Raw genomic sequence first — 14,443 nt, forward strand, 5'->3', positions numbered from 1 at the left:
AAATACGAGAGAAGAGGAAGAGTCTGGGAAATGGGATGGCGGGGCAGACCGGTCGCATGAACTCACAGCCTGATAAGGGAAAAAGAGCCTCAATCAGGCTGCACTCCGACCACTGTATAATTCGGACTGTGAACATCGAGATACAGGACTCATCATTATGCATCTGGCCTAAACCGCCACCGCCCACACCGTTTCAATCATTCAATGACTCTCATGCGGCTCTTAAAATACTGGACTCATTTCAAAGTTGCTCCAGGACCTACCAACAAGACTTGCACTTTTCGCCCGCCCGGCCCAGAGGGTGATTAATGATACGATTTGGTGATGATGACTGCATAGTCGGTCTGATGGTGGCTACCAATCAAGCTTGACGAAACGCTGCTATGTGTTACCCTGCATGTCTGTCTGACTCCCATGTGAAATTGCACTTTGTGGCATTTCTATTTTCGATGTATCATGATGGAAAAAGGAATTCCGGACCGTTAGCCCAGGCCTCCATCAGCTACGATGGATGACACTGTAAGCATCAGGAAGCATGACTACTGTCAAGGTATCAAACATGGGAGAGGGCTGAGTCTTGCTGGAGGGAAGTGAAATGTCAAATATCTAGCCACGAAACGGACGACGATGGCTGCTCGTCATAGCGCCTGCTGATAGTCTCAAAGCTACTACTTTTATGATCCATCCTATCTAGAGATGGCTGATTATCATTTTGGTATCGAGATTGAAGTCATTGTCGGACCTCACAAGGTTCGAACACCACTTAGCGCCAAACATGCTTTGTATTATAGCAAATTGGCTGCATCTCTCCGAAAGCGAGGCCTAAAGGCCAAAGCCGACGATCTGCAACAAGGCTATACCAAAAGACCGGAACATTATGACAAGTGGTGGATCACCAAAGACGGGTCCCTTGGGTCCCATACTGACAAGAGTAAGAAGGGCTATCCTTGCTGATGGCAGTACATGTTGACAGATTTTAGTCCCAATGGAGGCTGTGTCGCCAGTCCTCAGCTTGAGAGCAAACTGGGAACATGAAATTGATGTCTTCTGGACAGCAATGCGTGTTGTTTTCCATATGCCCGATCGATCACTTCTCTGCGGGAGTCACATCCACGTATCCAAGGGCCTCAATCAGACCTTCTCACTTCCCCAAGTCAAGAAGATTGCTTTCGGCGTCGTCTACTACGAGAACCTCATTCTACAGCTTCTCATGCGAGAACGAGCCAACAACCGATACTGCAAGCAGAATACTCTGAACTCGACGCAACTGATGCGCTGCAACGGCAACCACAACGCCATAGCGGAGCTCATCAAGAGTGCAAAGAGCACCACGGCCTTGAAGAACATCATGCAGAACGATAGGTACGTTCTGTGGAATTTCGACAACATCGTTCCCGGGAGCTCTGGCACCATTGAGTTTAGAGGCGGGAGGTGCCTCAGAGGAGAGATCAGAACTAAAAGATGGATTGCTTTCACGATTGCCTTGATCCAAGCTCTACTCAACATGGTACGTTCTATCGAGTATTTCTGTCGGTCTTCACTACTGACTTATCAAAGAATAACATCGCGAACCCCAATGTTTCCACTCTGGAGTCGTGGACACCGGAAGGTTTATACACTGCGATCAAGAAAGCCGCTAGTCGGCTGTCGTTGAGAAACTCTTTGCCAGAGGACTGGAAGGTCTTGAACGAATCGCAGAGATGAGAGACGGTTGTAGTCATTCATGTGTTCATTTTACTTTAGGAGGCGGTCAATCAATTTGTTACTTTGACTTCATGCCACTTTGTAAGCCGGTTGTACCAGATTCACCCGTGACCAAGCATCCAGTCAATATTCGTAGGGAGTTGACCTTCGCTTGCTGCATAAAACGGCACTATCCCAGAACACTCGACCTGTACTGTTGATTTCAAATTGGTAGTCGGCTAGTCAACGAATCACCTCTTTAAGACACTCAAAAAGGCATTTGGCAAGGCCCAGCCTTATCATGCAGACTCCACCGCTTTGAGCTGCAATGGTTTCGGACAAGTCCTCGCAAAAGTGCTCGTATACTCGCAGTGACGCTCGGCTTAAATCTCCTAGTTTGGGTGAGCACCCCAGCTTGAAGGATGGAGACCAGTCATAATCGCACGTTTAGCAGCCATTATAGACCAGGATTGGAAGGTGTTTCAGACAGACCAGGCTCAGAAGACCAGTGTCACGGTGACTCATATGTATGAAATGCAGCATCTACACCATCCATGTTTACCCTTTAATGATATTCATCTTTCAAAATGCATCCCTATGTCCAATGAGGAAACCCAATTGGGGTTGTTGCATAATGAGGTTAAGACAATTGCATCAACTGTGACTCAGCCCCCGAACAGCCGCACTACGTAGCCTGATACCGGGCTTGCATACGGCTGGCGAGCTTCTTACGGCTCACATTGACAGGAGCAGCGGGCTTGAAAACGGTGTCTTATTTGGGTACATACGCATGATAAATCACAAGTTCTGGTAGGCTGAATTAAATACAACGAATTTGACATAAGACAGCGCCATCACCACCCCCACGCCCAAGAGGTTGATTGCGAAAACGGTCTTGAAACCCTCTGAGAAGTGCGTACGCCTCGTCCCAAGGTTGAGCCTTGGCGCTGAAATGCACCGCCCCATGTTCTGCGTTGTGGAGATGAGCTCCGCCGCCTTCTTCGATGAGGCTCTTCGGGATCTGAACCAGCCCTGCGATGGCCACTTTGACGCGTCTGTCTCCTTGTTTGGCCTTCCCTTGAGGACCTTCTTGAAACCGACCTCAGTGGAATGGACGGTCGGACGGTGTTCTCGAAGAAGTCACTCGGGATACCCAGAGTGACAGCATCCCTTATGCCACAGTTCATGCGGTCAACGTATTCGTCCCGTGCGGTACCCCACTGACAGTAACGGCTACTAAGATAAACCAACACGTTGCTTGTGATTCTGCGTTGCTGCTCGGGCTCATGGGATCGCGATCCCGACCGCACCGCGTTGACAGCCTTATCTAGCCCACCATCTTGGACAAGGTATCGCGTTGGAAGCTGGAGATCTTCCACCGCTTCATGTAGCACAACGCTATGATATGACTTGGTGTAAGCGCCGGAATGGACGCCTTCGTTTCTGTCAAGGCGAGCTTCATCGTCGACGCTGACTTGGTAGACCAATCCGTGCACATTGTAGCCGCTGCAAGGAATCACATTCGCGAAGCCTCGACTGTTTATCTGCCATCGGTGATCCATCAGAATCGCCCTGCCAACGTAGTAACTTTCGGGGCAGCGGCTGGCCATTTGCTGCAGCCAAAGGTTGCTGCCATAGGCGAAGTAGAGCTGCGCCGGTAGATCCGGCATGGCGCGAATGTGCATGCACGCAACACAGTACCCTGGTCGAGTCGTTTTCGGGGCTATTACCCAATGATTGGCAGAGTGAATCTCTAGAGTTCTATGCGAGTTGGAGTGAAGGATTTCCTTCGGAACCTGACAATTGATGGTCAATAGTTTGCATGCGTTAGGCTGCGACGAGCGAGGCAATTTATGATGGCTTTCTAAATGAGCTGATTAGATTCCTTAGCCAAGCTCGCTGCCATGCAGCCTTAAGTGATGGTTGCGATACTCTCGTCTCCACGTTCGTAATTCTTATCTGCGCGTCAAGCAGTCAAAGCCACGTCCAGGTAAGCATGAGGTTCCAAATCCGGCGCTAGAGTGTGTCCAGCTGCTACATGTAAAAATATGGTTTTTATCAGAATATTCCCTCGTTATGCGGGCGTTTGCAATCGCTAAGGTGTGGTAATACAAGGCTCAAACAAACTAGGATGATGGATGGCGATGCAACCCTCTTAGACAGTGCGAGCCTGATTGTGTACTTGAACAGATACACATCAACCCGTGATCTGACTTGCGAGCTCAGAGCCTGATTCACTTTGATTGCCTCACTCAATTTTTTATGCTTCGACTGATATCTTGATTATGAATATGGCTTCCCCAATTGCTTGCGATGGGCGACTCGGTCATCTTCCACTTGATTCACGTGAGCCACCATGTCTTCGTTTGGTTCATACAATTTTGGGGTCGAATTGGAGCTCATTGCTGAGCCCAAACGAGTACGACACCCTCTATTGCGTGCTGTTTACTATGAGGAGTTGGCAACATCATTGAGATATGACGGTGCCGAAGCAGAAGCAGACAAGCTCAATCAGCGATATCGAAAGCGTCCAGAACACTACGATAAGTGGTGGATTACGAAGGATGGATCGTTAGGAGATCCTGAGCATCCGTGCAGTGAGTTTTCTCGAACCTTTGTTATGAGCGTCTACTAATATTTGGACCTGCTCATAGTTCCACTCGAGGCTGTCTCACCTATATTCTCCACTGACTACACGTGGGAGAACGAGGTGACCACTTTCTGGAACTCATGGGATCGTGTATTCCATATGCCAGAGTCATCCATTGCTTGCGGAAGCCATGTTCATGTGTCACCATCACCAGAAATGGAATTTGATCTAAGTCAACTTCGCAATATTGCTTTTGGTATCGTCTACTATGAGCCTCTGGTCATTCGCCTGCTTCCATATCATCGCCAGAACAACAAGTACTGCAGACCTAACACGCTTCGTTCTGGGCCATTATACGACCTTATGTCGAGCTTTCACGAAGAAGCAGCACTCAGAGAACTATGGGACGCGCTCGACGATGAAGTTGACGAAGAAGACATCAGAGACCTCATGCAGTCTGGCCCAGAGCCGAAGCAGGAGAGATATGTTCTCTGGAACTTTGACAACGTTTTTGGGAGCGGTTCTGGCAGCATCGAATTTCGAGGCGGTCCAGGTTTGAGAGGCCCCGTCAAGACGAAGAGGTGGATATCATTTGTTGTCGCTTTTATCCACATGTGCACAAATCTGGTAAGTATCTCACCCAGTCCTACGTTCAGGTGCTTCTACAGGCACTGACTTAGATCGCAGGATGTTGCATCATGGAGCTATTTCACAAGGCCAAGTATGGACAGATTCTGGAGAGACTTACGGAGGTCCGCGCAGGCTGTCAGTGTGAAAGAGAACCTTCCATCGGACTGGAGAGTCATGGCAGGGCTGGTCAGGTCAGTAACTCCATTCCTTTCCGCGACCCGTGACTAATCATCTGCAGCGGCAATTCTTACGAAGAGTCTGTTCTTGATGACTTTAGCGATTCGGGCTATGGTGATGACTCATCAATCATGGGCAAGTCAGACTCTGAATATTCCGACTCTGAGTACAGTGATGGAGAATATGAAGCCCTGCAGCAGGAGTTAATCCGGGAGAGGGAACATCGCTGCACCATTCTGTAGGTGGCAGGGAGATATCATAGCGGGGTTTTACGATTAGAAATAGCGAATGCTGACTGCATATTTGCGGCTGAGATGAGTACCAATCAGGATGAATCGGCCTGATCGTGGTAGAATGCTGTTGGCGAGGGCCAGGCCGTGCATGTGTAGGCTTGACTTGTCCAATGCGATCAGTCTTGGCAATCAGGCTCTGAGATAAGCATTTGATTGATAATAGCTCAGACACATTTTGCTAATCTGCAGGCTGAGCCGTCGGGCGACAAATGCAAGAGAACTGGGGGCCTCGACACTCGCGCTTCATCATTACGCTCGGGACGTATCGACTGCTCCTTTCTCTATTTGTCTAAGGGATCGGAATATCGGTTTTAACTTAAAAGAAAGAAGGCTTCGGTCATCCGAAAATAACAATGCATCTATGAGGTCCAGAAGCAGAGCTAGCCCAGCCGACAGCTTCAGCCTCAACATGCATGCATATTTGGCCCCCAAGACCTCCTTTGGGGTAGGTGCTGATGATGGGGGCGAGACGCAGCTTCAAAGTTTCCCAAACTTTTGGCTATGCAACGTATCTTCGCCTTACCAATGGCTGAAATTGGGATATGTTTCACACGAGTTGCTTCTTTGGCAGAATGAGAACATATGGAGATGCATAAGTTTTGCAGCCCCCTTCATTTACAACAGGTTGGTCATGGCTGGTGAGACTTGTCCACATAGCCTTTATGGTGTTGCACAACGCACCGACCTGCTGTGGGATATCAGTAGCATCCAGAATGTATGCATAAGTAACAACTTAAGCAATTTTCAAGACACAGAAAACAGCTCCAACGATTGTGTGACAAGATCCCAATTTGACAGGATTGGGGGAGAAGGGCCGTCGTTGAGCCTGTTCCCATCCAAAGCAGCGGGGAGCTATTGTAGGCACCTTGGAAGTTTGTGCCTGTGTCTCAGCCGCTTGCCAGCCAGAGTGATCATCCCTCACCGGCATCAAACTGCTTCATGCAAGCGTCCCGTCTGGTGCTGTGGCTTGCTCACATCACCGCAGCCATATCACCTTGCAGTCAATTGAGCTCTTGAGGGGCCAAATGAGGCTCCCAGTTCACTTATTGCTGTACAGTCGCTTCTTTCCATTTTAATGCCCCCAGCCCTCTATCGCGTCGTCTTGTTGCGTCGATGTTTCTTGCAGGCTTCTTTTTCTGAAACAATATCATTGTTCAACATGGAAACAACCATGCTGTCGTGGTTGGTGTTACTGGCCTTGGTTCATACCAGCTACGGTTCTGCCCTGTATGCTTTTTTCACCGACCTCACCATACAGGTTGGCGCGCAAGACCGTACTACGGGGAAGCTTCTCTACAGTACCTGCAATAGCCAGGATATCCCAATCTTCCCACTCGAAAAGCCGAATATCCTCGATACGAGAGAAACACCGCGCAATGGTACTGCGCTTACAGCCGTAGGCTGGGGGGACTTAAATTTTATCACTGTAGGTGCTACCTTTACAAACTGATCGTGGTATAAAGCTCACAGCATGTCCAGGCGCAAGTCTTCTGGCAGACCGAAGATAATACGATCGTCCAGGGGAAGTACATCTGTAACATGACGACGGGGAAGCTTATACGTGACCGCGAGTTCCAGATCTCGGCGGCTGCGGGTGTCGACTCCATCCACAACGAAACGGGCCTCTCAATCGTCAACCTCGGAGAGAAAGATGGATATCGTCTGTTTTATCATGATGAAGACAGGAGAGTCAAGATGCTGTGGTATACTGATGATGACGGATGGAATGATGGTGGCGCTATTTCGCAGGATACTGCCGGAGGCATGGCCTTAGGGTCAACGATACATGACTTGAAGAACATTACTGTGCCTTTCCCCAAGGACTCTGAGAATGTCGAGCTGTCGCGCCTTGATAAGTCTGGGCTCTGGACGCTAGGTATGCCCATCGCGCTGGTAGTACTGGCTGAAGCATTCGCTGACAAGTAATAGACGCGTTCCCGAACACGTTCCTCGGACCCTACAATAACAACACACTGCCTTCGGATATGTACTGGAACCTGGAAGACGAAGCTGAGTTCTCTCTTCCCGCCTGGAACTCTTCCCTCGAAGCCATCGGCGCAGCAGTGGACCGATCGCGAACACGGAGTGTCTTCTATGTTGGCGACGATAAGAAGATACACGAAGTCAAGTCAACGAGGAATGGTTGGCAGCTTGGCTCGAACCAAACAGAGCGCGCATGGCCTGTCGCTGATAACGAGAGTTCTGGTCTAGCGGTAGTCTCTCAGCAGAGCGAGGGCAAGGCTTGGCTATACTACTGGGCCAACGAGACGATCGTGCAGGCGTTCAAAGACTATGACGGCGACTGGGTGGATGCAAAAGCCTTGCCAGAAAAGCTCCCAACAAACGGAACTGATGACAAGAAGCCCAAGGATAGACCTACACAAGAGCCTAGGCCTGAGCCTGTGGAGTCCAAAGGCCTGAGCTCGGGAGCCAAAGCTGGTATTGGTGTTGGAGTCGGCATTGGAGTGGGCGCGTTGCTGTTCGGCGTTCTTGCTTGGCTGTGGATGAAGCGACGCAGAGAACGCGCTCAGCAGGAGAAGGTCTCGGGTATAGTGGAAGTAGGAGGAAGCCCTCTAGAACCGCGCTTATCGGTGTTCAAGGAGGACCTACCCAGGCAAAATGAGCATGTCGAGCCATCAGAGATGACCGGCCAAGGACGACCAGCTGAACTGAGCCACCACGATTCGGCGGTGTATGAGATGCCAGAGCATCATGCAAGGGAATAGCGGGCGGTCATTGGATTGAATGAACAAGGTGCGATAAGATTGACAATTTGGACACAAGTATTAATAGCATTAAATTCCCTCCATCTGTATTATCGCAAAAAATTGAGCGCAGACTGGAAGCATGATCTCGGAGTGACTTTGCGACCCCCGACTCACCGGGACTCGCTCCGTGCTGGAAGTCGGTAAGGGCGGGGGCTCTAGCGGTTCCTTCCAGTGGCGCAGTAGCGTGTGAAATAGCCTATCAGCCCTAATACTGACACCCCGGTCAACTAAACCATTCGATTGATTGAGCACCCTGCATCTGGACAGGACTGGACCAGTCGGGCCTCAAAGTTCTGGCCTGTTCTCCTCAATAGCCTATAAGGTAAGAATTATTGGAGGCTGTGTCATCTTCACTCAAGAAGAGAGGAGAAGGGAATTGGCGGCGGGCAGGTCCTGAGCTGGAGGTGAAGCCAATCAACCCAGTTCATTGCCACCATCGCTCGTCAAATTCCTGCGACCATTTGATACCAAAACCAAATGGCGATTTGAAGTCTGTCAAGACATGAATGAAATAACGCCAGAGGGCAGAAGAAAAATCGCCTACGGAGGGTTCGAGCAAAGGGGGCATTCACCGCCAGCCACTTCTGCATCTCAGCCAGCCACTGGGCCGTATTTTGACCAGGGTAATTTGAAGCTATCGATTTCCTGGGGAGCGGCCCGTACCATTCACCGAATCATAACTAAAACGGGGCACGTCCGCTGATGGGCCCGACCCATCGATCCATGGGTGATTAATTTTGGAACAGGTAATCTGAAGAGAGAATGCTGGAAGAAAGCCACAGCTGACCCCGAAACGCTATTGACTGCTGAGGCTGCCTGGTTCCCAATTTTGTCTCAGCTTGTGAGTCTATTGACCGGGTCACTCCCCAAAACGGTTGAAGCTCAGGGCACAAGACACTGGCGGTAGCTCTAGTTCGAATAATCTGAAGCTGATGGGAAAAGATGTCTATTAAACGAGCAAACCATTGGAACTGGATATTGGAATGGGAAAAGCGCCATAGCCTGAAGCCGCAACATAAATATACAGAGCCTGGCACCTGGTCCTCAACTGGTCAAGTCTTCGAAACTCCGCCTGATGCTCTCAACGTCACCATGATCTTCAAATCATTTCTCCTCTCATCACTTTTGGCCACTGGCCTCGCTTTATACATACCTCAAGAGGACATCGCGAGCAAAGAATGCGATTGCTCAGGGAAGAATGTTCGCAAGAACGACAACCTCAGGCACATTTACATTTGCGGTGATGAACGTCTAGGGCCTACAGACCTCCCAACGAAGCTCCCCCTCAGCACATATATCAGTGGCTATGACCGTTTTGGAGGCTTGACTCCCAATGAATTCCTCGAGAAATGGTGGGACAACACGACCAGACCCGATGGCAAAAAGCCAATTGGCTGGAAGTATCCGTTGAAGAATGGGTTTGAGCTAGATGATGACGAACGCCCGATCAAGGCAAACGTGAATCTCACGCCAGGAACGCTAGTTGACCGGTTTGGAGAACCGACAGGTAATTTCTACGAGACAGTACAGGATAGGATTAGATACTTACATGTTGCTCAGGACGTTATATCTCCCCTGCTACAGCTCCCTTCTCACAAAGAGCTCTCCACCCTGGGAATCTGATCACTGGGCAGAACCAAGACTTTCCTAACAACTATCACGTGTACAACGTGACCAAATCATTCACCGTTCAGGCTGGACCTATCAGACCGTGGTTTGGACAACCGGGTTATGGGGTGCAGTTCTTCCTTGGTGTTGGCATCACGGTGAACGACTACTTGGACAACGGCAGCCTCGTTCAACTCAACGCATCGGCCTTGATTAGAGAATCAAAGCAGTGTGCACTAGGTGGAGGGAAGACTGACTTAGATTCGGAAGAGCTATAGACGAATAGGTAGAAATGTCAGACTTGAAAAGCAGCGTGAAATAGCTACACATGATTCAATTGCCCTGTCGCTAGTTCAATATTACCAATGTCCTACATGATGATACTCGTTACAGCGTTGCATACTAGCAATAAATTGATGTTTGTTATCACCAGCCAAATATCTCTGCTTCAAAAAATGTGAATTCATGATAGCTTATTAGAGCAAGGTACCATAAGCCTCTAGAGCTTTCAAAATCCACGCCCTAGCATTCTTTTTTGACTTATCGCGCCGTTGTCCATCACCTTGCGTTCATAATTGTGCCTACAAGGGCTCAGGACTGGTGTACTCCCAGTGCTCTGTCAGATTGGTATCCAGGTGATACAACCTGCCAATCGAAGAACCATCGGCAGAAAATGCTTCATCATCGGTCTGTCGCCTCTTATCACATTTCTCGCAGTAAATATCACTCATTGTGTTGATAGTGCCGCAAAGCTTTCCCGAGATCTTTTTGTTGCACTTCCACTTCTTGTGGTCTTTACGTACAGTTGTCGTAGTGGCCATTATCAAGTTTTCTGGTTTGTAAGAGTTTTTTTTCTTTTGCTTTGTATAGATGTCTTTGAGTGGGGTCTTTATGAACGCTTTTTGTTGTGGAGTGAAGATTTCTCAAGGTTTGCTTCCAGGTAGCAAAGACCACATTTATACTTATCCTTCATTCAGGTTTATTCACTTCTAACAACGATTCCACTGTGATCCTGAAAACTTTGCAGTTACGTAACGCTTTACCAGAGTGTGATCAAGTGTAATCTGACATTGTGCTCTATGGATGTAAGCATATAATCATCATAAAGCTTGGTGCTGCGTCACGTCCCTCGGGTCTCTTTTCAGTCATGTACCAAATCTCAATGACATGAATCAGATAGCTAACCCATAGTAACACCATGGTGGTAAAGATTATAAGCCCACTGATGAGGAGGTATTAGCTTCTGTGGCGCATATCCTCCGATCCTTGAATCACCCTACACTACTTGCTGAAATACAGCAGAGATGCTTACTGTGATTGGATGGCCTCTGACCTCCGTGATGCGTAGTCATATGGGAGATTCTAGGTTTCTCAGGAACTCTATATCAGTTCACTGGCCGGAGGACATGTTCATTACACGTCTCAGCTCAGTTCCCAGCGACCAACCCTCCTCATCAGCTGCTATCAACTGCCAAATTCAACTAATTTATCTTATCCACCATGACAAAATTCGGACGAGTTACGACAGAAGTGAGCAGCCATCATGTCTACTGGCAGTGCAACAAAGGATCAAAAGGTTGCGGTGAAACAAACGACATGGCGCTCAAGCTATGCAAAAAGTGCAACAAAATACGGTGCGCAGGCGACGACGCCCTGGCCGCATCTCCCGAAGGCGGCAAAACATTCGAGATTGGATATTTGGATCATGTCAATGAGAATGGCGAAGAGCACTGGTGTTACCAAAACCCAGACGCAAAGAAACAATCACAGATTATCTAATCTCTGAAACCCATGTGCGAAGGATAAAGGAGACGATGTCGTTCCTGGTTCATAATATCAATACGGGCTACGCTAAGTACACTAGACAATTTCACTATCATCAAATTCTAGTCGAGGTGCTTCACTTCAGCCTTCTCAATCACTTGCTTCGTTTCCAGCTCATCTGAATAAAGTCCTTCTGGTGCATCGCCAAAGATGACCGAAATCTCTTCCAGTGTACGCCCACGTGTCTCGGGATAGAAGAAGAAAATCACGAAACCGTAGGAGACAAGAAGAGCCACATAAACGATGTAGTACTTCCAGCCAATAGCCGACAGGGCAATTGGGTTGACAAAGACGTTGAAGATGAGGGCCAGGATCATGATCATCCAGGCTGCAGAGATTCCGCGGCCACGTAGCTGGAAGGGCCAAAGCTCGAGAGGGTAAGCAACCTGAAGAGGAGTTCTGTGAAGAGGTGTGTTAGTCATGTGATCCAGAGTATACGTGGGTAAAACAGAGTTGACTAACATAGCGATGGCATAGCCAGCATTGAATAGGAACACAAACGGAATCATTGTGACTCCAACCGATCGTGCTCCAGTCTGCGCAAAGCTCCCTGACATGGCAGTGATAAGGATAAAGCTAACAAGCATGACTGCACAAGAGATCATGAGAAGAACTCGTCGTCCCAGTCTCTCAACGCATGAAGCACCAGCAACTGCAGCCAAGAAACTCCAGATCTGGAGGCATCCCATGATCAGAGTTTGGTCGGTGACGCTGGTGATGCCCACGGTAGCAAGCACTGTGGAGAGGTAGTAGCTGACGACTCCGTTGCCGACCCACTGACTGTAAATTGCCAGCGATGCCGTGATGAAGAGTCGACGGCGATGGGCGGGAGTGGACACTAGCGATGCCCAGGAGCTTGACTTCTCGGCTTGTTTCTCGGATTCGATGGCGGTCGTAATTTCGTGGAGTTCGAAGTCGACAAGAGGATGGTTCGCGTCACCGCCCTGTAACGTAGTACTGAGTTAACTGCTCGATAGGGGTCGATCATTTCCGTTTCACTTACCGCGTGTAGCTTTCCTAGCGTCTCACGCGCTGCGTCTTCTCGTCCCACAGATACCAGCCATCGAGGACTCTCAGGCACCATGATCAGAGCAGGAAGGGCAACCAGGGGCAAGGCGATCTGGAGAATCGTCGGTATCCTCCAGGCCCAATCAGTGTAGTTCCTCGTACCGTAGCACGTCCAAGCTGCAATGATACCGCCGATGAAATAATTAGTGTTAGTCAAAGCAGTAATGACACTTCGGTGGCTGGGGTACGCGATCTCAGTAATGAGAAGAGGGATTGATGTCGCGAACATGGCAGTCGGGATACCGAGAATGAAACGGCCCGCGATCCATTCTGCCTCCGTCTTAGCACCTGTCTGGAGACCAGTACCAAGTGCTAGTGGAATGAAGCCTAGAAGAGCTGGTAGACGACGACCGTATTTGTTTGCGAGCCATGAGCTAGGCGGGCAAGCTACAAAGAATCCGATGAAGTAGATGGCGTTGATGAAGCCGGACCATTCGCCAGAAGGATGGTCCATGAAGTTGCTCCATTGGGGAAGAGATTGAAGACCATTGAGTAGACTTCCATCGTATCCGATGGCAGATTCTTGTTCAAGTCAGTTCTTAGGAGCCATAATGATCATTCCTGAAGCAACTCACGGAAGCACACCAAGCCCAGGATCAAACCATTGAGCTTGACCAAGTGGGCTTGCTTGTACCATGGTATATTCTGGTTCGGCAAAACAGCCTCAATACCCCCAGACGGAGGCTGGATCTTTGAGTCCGTAGCCATTGTTCTCAATTGACTCAGTGGGTAGTCAATTTGTGGAGTTGTTGATAGCCGCTATTTGAAGAGCCAGAGCGCAATACGGGGGGGATCAACAGACATTATAAACTACTACGGCATGATGCTGCACGGGCACCCAACAGCACGGAACTGTTCCCGCGCGGGTCGACACAAAACGTCGCGGGGTCTCCAGGTTTTTTCGCAATGCCCCAGATCTCCAGATTATAGGATGATATGAACAAGGGATGGACAATTCGATACCACCTCGTTCCACTTAGCTGAAATACCGGCCAGGGTACATGACAGGAAAGGAACTCGGCAACCCTGCAGTTGTCTAATTGATCTCTCCATCTTTGCGAAGTTTGCCGGATATTGCCTGTTCAAAGCGTCACTTGCACGAGTCAGGGACTTATCCTGATATGATTCAAGTGCTGGATGAACTGCGGTTAACTCGGTTGAGCTCCGGTTAGAGGTTTTATTGTCGGTCGAGGCTGGAGAAACTTCGTTTATGAGTCGGATAGCAATTATGTGAGAATGTTATTGGTTCAAGACGAAGATCTACAGCTGTCGGCACTTGAGCGGTCTAAAAATAACATAATATCGGGTCTCTAAGCTGAAGGATATGCCGTAATTGAGACCATAAGAATGTCCAAAGATGATATCTTGACGTAAAATGACCCTGTCTTCCAACTTCAAAGTCCTTCAACTTCATACCAGTTGTTAAGATGTGAAGCTCTGGAGCAAATTCGCCGGTAGTTTTTCTGATCCCGTGAGCAGTCTCGGGCCCGTGAAGTGGGATACTGTCCAGGGACCCCTGCGTCCAACTCTTGTTTCGGACACGTAAATGACTGGCTCTCCAAGTTCTTCCCCATCAAACACCAATCCCCAGGCTTTCCGAAAACACTAGTCCCGCCTCCACGCGATACCCCAACCCGTCAAATGAAGCCAAGGCCGTGAATAGGACCGAGTCGGCTCCGTCCAATCGGGCTCAGAGCAAGACCATGGTAATGAGATACGGCAGTTGCGTGAGTATCGGATCATGATACCCAGAAGCAGGATATGTACGTTTGTAATGCTCATGTAATGCTCGATATGCATCA

At 49.1% G+C, this 14,443-nt stretch overlaps 6 protein-coding genes; 4 read left to right on the forward strand and 2 right to left on the reverse strand.

Moving 5' to 3' along the window:
- Positions 1-696: 696 nt before the first annotated feature.
- FFUJ_10844 (uncharacterized protein) lies at positions 697-1,704 on the forward strand (the record flags this gene model as incomplete). XM_023569673.1 has 3 exons in its annotated part: positions 697-931; positions 981-1,507; positions 1,558-1,704. 3 exons carry the CDS (start codon positions 697-699, stop codon positions 1,702-1,704), a joined length of 909 nt encoding a protein of 302 aa, XP_023436853.1.
- Positions 1,705-2,537: 833 nt separating this feature from the next.
- FFUJ_10845 (uncharacterized protein) lies at positions 2,538-3,353 on the reverse strand (the record flags this gene model as incomplete). The annotated part of the gene is made up of 1 exon (XM_023569675.1): positions 2,538-3,353. The coding sequence occupies one exon, from the start codon at positions 3,351-3,353 to the stop codon at positions 2,538-2,540; it is 816 nt and encodes a 271-aa protein (XP_023436854.1).
- Positions 3,354-4,039: 686 nt separating this feature from the next.
- On the forward strand, positions 4,040-5,322 carry FFUJ_10846 (uncharacterized protein; the record flags this gene model as incomplete). XM_023569676.1 has 4 exons in its annotated part: positions 4,040-4,280; positions 4,338-4,900; positions 4,961-5,094; positions 5,142-5,322. The coding sequence occupies 4 exons, from the start codon at positions 4,040-4,042 to the stop codon at positions 5,320-5,322; spliced, it is 1,119 nt and encodes a 372-aa protein (XP_023436855.1).
- A 1,210-nt stretch (positions 5,323-6,532) lies between these two features.
- FFUJ_10847 (uncharacterized protein) lies at positions 6,533-8,099 on the forward strand (the record flags this gene model as incomplete). XM_023569677.1 has 3 exons in its annotated part: positions 6,533-6,799; positions 6,853-7,249; positions 7,303-8,099. The coding sequence occupies 3 exons, from the start codon at positions 6,533-6,535 to the stop codon at positions 8,097-8,099; spliced, it is 1,461 nt and encodes a 486-aa protein (XP_023436856.1).
- A 1,134-nt stretch (positions 8,100-9,233) lies between these two features.
- Positions 9,234-10,027, forward strand: FFUJ_10848 (uncharacterized protein; the record flags this gene model as incomplete). XM_023569678.1 has 2 exons in its annotated part: positions 9,234-9,648; positions 9,702-10,027. The coding sequence occupies 2 exons, from the start codon at positions 9,234-9,236 to the stop codon at positions 10,025-10,027; spliced, it is 741 nt and encodes a 246-aa protein (XP_023436857.1).
- Positions 10,028-11,635: 1,608 nt separating this feature from the next.
- FFUJ_10849 (related to hexose transporter protein) lies at positions 11,636-13,349 on the reverse strand (the record flags this gene model as incomplete). XM_023569679.1 has 3 exons in its annotated part: positions 11,636-12,517; positions 12,577-13,163; positions 13,217-13,349. 3 exons carry the CDS (start codon positions 13,347-13,349, stop codon positions 11,636-11,638), a joined length of 1,602 nt encoding a protein of 533 aa, XP_023436858.1.
- Positions 13,350-14,443: the final 1,094 nt, after the last annotated feature.

The sequence above is a fragment of the Fusarium fujikuroi genome, chromosome FFUJ_chr10 (genome assembly GCF_900079805.1).
Source record: "Fusarium fujikuroi IMI 58289 draft genome, chromosome FFUJ_chr10".
Classification (NCBI taxonomy): Eukaryota; Fungi; Ascomycota; class Sordariomycetes; order Hypocreales; family Nectriaceae; genus Fusarium; species Fusarium fujikuroi.